The 7891-nt window shown below is 45.2% G+C and overlaps 1 protein-coding gene across 1 annotated transcript in view; it reads right to left on the bottom strand.

Moving 5' to 3' along the window:
- The window catches only part of TBC1D19 (TBC1 domain family member 19), a 181569-nt gene that overhangs the window by 154743 nt on the left and 18935 nt on the right, over positions 1–7891 (bottom strand). The window contains exon 2 of the mRNA XM_019526444.1: positions 488–560. Coding sequence (XP_019381989.1) covers positions 488–560 — 73 coding nt within the window. The remainder of the gene's footprint in view (positions 1–487; positions 561–7891) is intronic.

Here is a 7891-nt window from a genome sequence, read left to right as displayed (position 1 = left end):
GGAGGGAAGGTTTAAGTTGGACATCAGGAGGCGCTACTTCACGGTCAGGGCGGCTAGGGTCTGGAACCAGCTTCCAAGTGAGGTGGTGCAGGCTCCCACCCTGGGGGTTTTTAAGAGGAGGTTGGATGACCACCTTACTGGGGTCGTTTGACCCCAGTACTCTTTCCTGCCATGGCAGGGGGTCGGACTAGATGGTCTGCTCAGGTCCCTTCCAACCCTAGAAACTATGAAACTATGATTTAAGTTTATGTATGCATGACTTCACTCTTGGCCACCTTCTGATTGAATTAATGAAACAGCTGAATTTAAAATTAAAACAAAATGTCCTATTTTGTTTTTGTGCATTTAATTAAAATAACTTAATAGAAAGAAGACAAGTCTAAGATTGTCAAGCACTGAATTGTCATATTCTAGAATTATAGAATATTGCATCTCTATTTATTTCTCAAAGAATTTATTTCTCAATAAAAAAACAATTAAAACAAACCTGATTCTTTCAGAAATTGCTTAATATCTTCTTTTAGTGATTCAAGTTTAATTTCTGGCTTGTGTAGACTAACCTAACAAAGAAGAACAAAAGCAAAGAGGCAAATAAGCATTTATAATTGTTAGTACAAAACATGCTTAGTAGTACACACACAGAAACAGATCCACAAGAGAAGGCAATTGTAACTGTTTCAAGAATCCTTTCCATATATTTTATAGATTTAAGGCAAATAAAATCTCAGCCATAGCTCTGAATTTAAATGGTAATGAGAGACCCTGTATTACATTTAGCGCATTAATTGTGAACTCGGATACAATAAAAAGGAAAAAAATGAATAAGGAGACTCACAAGCACTGAAAATACGAAGGAAAAAATGAGATTTCACCTTTGGAAATGGAACAGCTTAAGGTATAATATCTTCAATGGCAATTTCATGAAAGTATAACTTCCAAACAGAAAAAAAGAAGTTAGAACAGGCCCTTGTCCTGCTAAACAGACTGTTAGGAGCAAGTGCAGCCTTCTACCAGGGCTGGTCTGAGCTTATAAGTTTAACTCCAGGCACCGTAAATTAAACCAGTACAACCCACCAGTCTTAAGGATGTGTAACAAGTACTAGCGCTGTGTGAAATGGGTGCATTTTGATTCAGTTTCGGATTTGGCTGTTTCGAAGGACAGTGATTAGTTTTGGTGTTTCAGATCACTGCCCTGTTTCATTTCAGCTGAATCTCCTTTGAATCTGTTTCAAACGGGCTGCAAGGGAAGCTTCGCACAGCCCTACTGCTCAGCTGGGAGGGGCTTGGGGCTGGGGGCTGCAGGGCCCCAGTGGGGAGCAGGAAAGAGCCAGGGGTGACTTGTCTGGAGGAGGAAAGCTGCTGTCCTCTGTGGAGACGAAGAGACCCTCACGCAGATCTCTGATCCCCATCACACTGGGTTGTGGGGCAGAGAAGCACCACAGAGCAGGGAGCAAGCCTTCTGATCCCTGCCGTGTGACTTGGTTCCACAGGGAGCAGAGATACAGGGCTGCACAGGGCGGGCAGCAGCGAGGAGACCTCAGTGCAGATTTCTGCTCCCTGCAGAGCCAGGTCATACGGTAGGGATTGCCCAGCACCTGATATGATTCCTCAGCCACCGGTTTAATTCCCCCAGCTCTTCCCAGGGAGGCACAGGCCAGGTTTCAGCAGGCTGCCACTGCAGGCTGGGGCCAGTGGCAGCACCACAGTCTTCCTGGCATGGACTGCACCAAGCAGCTGCCACTAACCCCTGCCTGCAGCAGCAGCCTGCTGAAACCCCGTGCGCAGATTGGGGGCCCATATCCCCCAGGAAGACCTGAGAAACTGATCACAGAGCTGGATGAAGCGATCAGAGAGCTGGGGAATCGAATCAGGAGCTAGATGTCAATATCAGAGCACTCCTTCCTTCTCCCCCCACTTCTTAGTTTTTAGTTCCCTGCAAACCCACCTCCAAAAATCTGAAATTCTCCAAAACACTTCTGGAACGTTTCGGAGCCTTCTGATTTGTTTCAGAGCTGTTTCAGAGCCTTCCATTTTGATTTGGATTCGGTGTCTCAAGTGCCAAAACGGCCCAACACCTCCAAAATGAAACAGCTGCCGAAATTTCATACAGCCCTAACAGGTACTGCCTCCAGGGGCAGCCATGAATCCCCTGGAGTCTCTGCAGCCCTTACTCTCTGTGGTCAATCACCCCTTCTGTTGCCCACCATGCTTGATGACAATTGTTATTATTTAAAGGAGGCTGCTCCACGGCTTCCCAGGTGCCTGGGCTTATATCCTCCATAAGCTCAGCCCTCCTTCTGAGACAGATGTCTGCAATCAGCTCAGACCACACCTGCAGGCTGCTGCAGCCATAGCCTGTCTGCTCTTAAAGTGGGAGGAACACCAAGCCTCCTGTCACAGGATGAAATAGGCCTCAAACTAAGCCTAGCTCATACCATCTTGAACTTAAAAGCTAGAGCCAAGCCCTATCCAAATTACCATATTTACTCAAATATAAGACAACCCTAAGTATAAGCTATCCCTCTGTAATTAGATATTATATATGAAAAACTTATAAATTTGATATAAGTTTCCAGATATAGAATCTAATTATTGGAGGTTTTATCTTGAATTTGTCCCCCTCCCACTGCTACAACAGGGAGGATAAATCTGGGGGGTCAGATAACCCCTCTGCCCCCCAGTCACTGGTAGGTGTTGTAGGGTCTTGGCGCCCTCTTTGTGGGTACCTTGCCCCCCAGCAACATCAGGGTGAGACCCAGTCTTGGTGCTGCCTAGATGGTCCGGGCACTGTCCCTTCTCTCCTGCCACGTCTTTGATGTTGTTGTTGAGGAGGCAGTTGCCTGTTGGCGACCCGAGGGGGGGGTGTCTCGTCTTTGGGGTGTCTTTGTGGGGCTCCAAATCTCCCCTTTACCCCACCCTTACCACATTCTCAGCCTGGGTAGACACTGCTCTGCGGAGGTCTCCTGCCTTGGAAAGAACGGGCCTTACTGGCCGTCAATCTTCAGGGGTCCGCCCCTTATCTCTGGGTCGGCTTCCCCTCTTCGGGAGAACTAAACTTGCCCCACCCACGGCCAATGGTAACTTAACTGAACGTCTGGCTCATGCCGGCAGAGCTCCCGAGATTCCCTCTCTCAGGGCCCTTGATCCTCTGGGGATACTCATTCGACCTCTTCCCTCCTAGTAGACATGGGTACAGGCAATCGTCCTGTGCTCAGCCTCTACCCAGTCCCTTCCCTCCTCCTTACTGTCATTCCCTGCTCTCCCTGAGCACATACAAGTGAGGAACACATTTGAAACCACCAACCTTGAAATAAACATAGCTCTAGCAATTTGCATATAATACCCAGAGACTCAGTTCACCCAGAATTGATGTAGTTTACCTGTTTTGAAACTGCTGCAAGTTTTGGCACAGGTATTCCATAAACACACTTCTAAGCAGCACTTAGAGAGTACCTGCTTAAACAGCACTTTTAAGTACCTACTTGGAGAGTACAAGTTTTTTTACCTGAAAAATATGTCATAAATTCACACACACATACACCCCTACCTATATCTCTACAGACCTGCCTTGTGACCACTATGATTAACTTGACAGTCCAGCACTCACCTTTACTGTTATATCATTCTCATCCCTGTTACAATGACCATACCATGCTCCCACATGCCCATGTGTCCATATGCCTGTTATCACTTTCAGCCATCAGAATCATGCAAAGGCCTGCCTCCGCAATACCTTCCATCCTCCCTCCCCCTACCTCCTTCCCAGCTCCCCTTCCTGATTTCCCAGTCCTTTCACTCAGCATTATAATCATCACCACTGTCTTGGTCATCTCTATTGTCAACATCATATCACTGGCCAATTGTTTTATAAGGACAAAAATAATAGCCGCTCTGAAACACATGGCAGAAAGAGCTATGGTTGGGACAGGCACACAAAATATTGTGGGTATCATCTGCCTGTAATAAGAAACATCATCCCCAAAATAACAAATACATTTCAGGGACATGGATAATTAGCTAGGGAAATGCTAGAAGCCTTGGGCAGGAACCAAGTTTCTGGAGGATTTGTAGACTCACCAGGAAATAAAACAATGCTGGGGCAGGGAATGTTGACTTTAAGGTATTTAAGAGGTATCTGTCAGGTAGTGGTGGTCTAGGGATTTTCCCATACTTTGGAGGACTCCTAGTCCTCAGGGGTCAGGGCTGACAGACCTGCCAGGAAGGCTGATGTCTGGGAATTCTGACAGGACTCTCTGAAGGACTCTGCTGTAGTCAGGAATGAGGATGAGAAATGTTATCTGTTTAGTTTTTTCCATACTCTTTCCTCAAACTATCTGGTCAACTTTTCATATGTCACAATTCGGCCTCCCCAGCGATGGCCAAGATATCCCTAGGGCACCATGACCATGCCAGCTCCGCCCTATGGGCACCTACTAATTTTGCCTGTCACACCTTGCTGGTATAAATGATGAATTAGGAGGCTGCCCTCAAGTTGTTGCTTAGTCACAGTCCTGAGAAATTCTTATAAACCCTGTGGGTCGTTGGACCCCTTTATTCGGTCCCATAGTCAGGAGGTGCCTTACAACATGCCCAAGCCTTATGGGCTAGATGCACAACTCCAAAACCACCCTTTTATTATGCCCCATGCCTCACAGATGGTATGTAGATGTTGTCTTCTTGTGTTGAGGCTCCAGTTTAATCTGGCCTCAGTCACTGCGCCCCCTGGCGCTGGGGTCTGCTCACCCCCCCCCATCACTTTTCCCCCTGGCACTGGGGTCTCCACACTGTAGTGTGCCCCAATGAGGCCTCCTCCTCCCCAATCATCTCAGTCCAGTCCACCGGTTTAGCTAACAACAAAAAGCACAAGACCCTGGGCTACAACACAGGAATAACATAGGGTCCACACTCTATCCCTTCTAAGGTGGCAAGCTTCTCTCTCAATTTAATGGGCATCCTCCCCACCAACACTTGTGAGCTCCTATACCCCCTTAATCCTACCATAATCAGAACAGGCAGTCAAGCATCTCCAAGTAGCCCCCTCTATGAAAGCTCCTTCCCGCTTGGTTGCTGCCAGAGAACACTAGTCCCAGCCCTGAGGTTTATATATGCCCAGGACCCTGACAGTTTCTGCCCTTAAAGGAGCAGGTACCTTAGTGCCTGTGACAATATACAATTCTTTTCTTCTATATAAATACTTTTGCTGTTCTGTTGCCTTACTAATTGCCTATGATAAAGTATGGTCTCAGAGAGAATGGTTTCTAGGCAAGCCCCTTCTATGCAGGGGAACAGACACCAATCTTTCCACAACCCAAAAAGACGCCCTGGAACTGACAAAGATTTCTCTGCTAAAGCTGTGGGGTAGCTGCAAGGCCTGGTAAAAAGGAAGTGAAATGGAGCTTGCAGGGACAAGGAGCTGTCCCCAGACAAATCTTTGCTCCTTGAAATGAGCAGTGGGACAATGGGGAGAAATGTGGGGCCTAGGGGTGCCCCACAGAAGGCCTTGTGACCCTGCTAATGCATACTGAAAGTCTTACAAGGTCCTCAGGAAGTATTTGACAGCTCTGAGTTTTCCATCCAGAACACATTCCTGTTATTTACTCTCCAGGCCCAGCTTCTAAGTTCCTCAGTAATGATATTCTCTGTTGTGTTTTAAGTGATAGTCAGTCACTGTGGCAGTTTCACTAACATCAGTGAAGGTGGATACAAGAAAATTCACAATCTCAAGATCAAGAACCATTTTCCTTGATGATAAAAAGATGATTTGTCAGAAATCTCTCTCATTTTTGGAGCCTCTGATACATTCTTCTACCACAGCTGATGAAGCCTTATACTGGACTTTTGCATTACAGAAAAGAATTCCTGGCTTGAAACAGCTTCACAATGACAACGGAGTTGCTGAAAGACTGAAAAGTAGACGGCTGACACTAACAAAATGGCTTCAGGCAACCAAGAAACAGCTGCTTTAAAATATAACTGCATGCTGTGTTCTACACAACAGCTGCGAGAGCATAAGATGGCCTACCTGAGGCCTGGGAGCTGGAAATTCGGACTTTCAGGATGCTTTAAGCTGCCTACAAGATGCCACCAAATAGCAACCATCACCTTATCAGGGATGTCCTGCACACCTAATTCTGAGGAAAGGGCACGGCTTGAACATGCATTCCTGGTGGCACCAATGGGCTGCATCAGGAATGTTTCTCCTATAAGACAGTGGTTTTGCATCCCCTGCATGCTGTTGTGGTTTTAAATAGAATGATGTATGCCAATCAACAGGAAGTCTTGTTCATGTTTTATCTGCTTTCAATTTTGAGCATTGTGAACCTTTGGTTTAATTGTATGTCCAATGTGAATGCATCAGCCTAAGCCAGTTAGTTACTTCTAGAAAAAGAGTTTGTACTTTGGGCAGTTGTTTTGTTGTTGTTGTTTTTTTATTTTAAATATCATTCAACTTGTTGTTTACATGTATGGCAATTTTGGGTGCCTGGACCTATACATCTAGCTGAAGGTTCACTGACTGACTATTTGTGTGGCTTGCTGCACGCATCTTGTAATCTTTCTTAGATATGTATGAATTTTATGAATTGGAAAAACTTTGGCTGCTGGGCCAAAATTAACACAAAAAATTCATATTAAATAAAAACAAATAAGCTCCTTCATTCCCACCCCCTCATAACTCTCAAATTTGCTAGATATTGGCCAGTTGCTTGAAGGTTTGGAGGTCAGAGAAACTAAACCTGTAAAGTGAGAAAGATGTCAAGCAGAACAAGCAGATACTGTTCACTTTCCATGGTGGCAAAGGTTGGGGTTTTTTTACTTAATGATTGTGTGATGTCACTCTCCGATCAGTATTAGGAGACTCAGGAGGCTAAGTCCTTTTTCTACCTTTCCGCCCATATGCTTTGGAAGCAGAATTGATAGAACCTCAGTGAGCCAGAGAGAGATTATGGGCATCTGGCTGATTGCTACTCTCGTTAACTAGGTAGACTGAACAGGGAAGTGGTGATGCGACAAGGTTTAAAATTAACAGCACAATTCAAATATTGTAAGGAAGGCAGTAATATAGTGATCCTGCTGAGCTTGACCTAGGAGTGCTTGCAGAAGAGTAAGGCAGTCACTAACATAACAGACCCTCCAAATTCATGCAATAAAACAGCAAGGAAGATGCACATTACTGAAGGCTAAGGCGGAACCCAGGAAGATGCACATTTGCAACTATTTAGCAGAATGACACTGCCTACCTACCACTCTGTGCGATTGGAAGGACATAGCCCATCTTCAGAAACCAGAAGGAAGCAATATTCCCTAGCAAAAAAGAACAAGACTTTTTGTATTTAAAATTCTATTTGATATTGCCTGGGGACATGGTTCAAGTTTGCTGTGCTAGTAATGCTGCTATGCAATGACTATTTGGCATTCTGGAAACGAACATGGTTGGGGGATTGTAAACTGCACTTTGTGAGGATGTTACTTACATGTTGTTTACATATTGCTATGTTTCAGCAGATTAGAAAACACACATTAAAGATATTACTGATACAGAAAAGTATTTCTAAGATTTATGCTAATAAAAAGCCTCCCTGATGGATGTTCTTCTAAGGAAAAAAAAAAGCTTGATGAGATTTGTACTGGTAGCAGATATGCACTGATGAACTGAATTCATTTCCTGTACGATCAAAAAGCAGCACGTACTTTATAATCAAGGCATAGAACACTCGGTTCTCAATAAAAGGCATTTCCATGAGAAGGTGTTCCGTTCTGAATCTGGCATATCTGGCAAGTGAGTGCACATCATGGTGGAAAGAAGGGCAGTGCACCAAGAGCTGGTCAAGAGGAGCAGCCAGCTGAGAAACCAACAGTGGTGGAGTTGCCGTACAGTGAGATTTCTGGGGGG

The sequence above is a fragment of the Gavialis gangeticus genome, unplaced genomic scaffold, assembly GCF_001723915.1.
Source record: "Gavialis gangeticus isolate Ggan-Ray unplaced genomic scaffold, GavGan_comp1, whole genome shotgun sequence".
Lineage (NCBI taxonomy): Eukaryota > Metazoa > Chordata > Crocodylia > Gavialidae > Gavialis > Gavialis gangeticus.
Note: the sequence above shows the minus strand (reverse complement) of the source record. Positions and strands in the feature narration are given on the sequence as shown.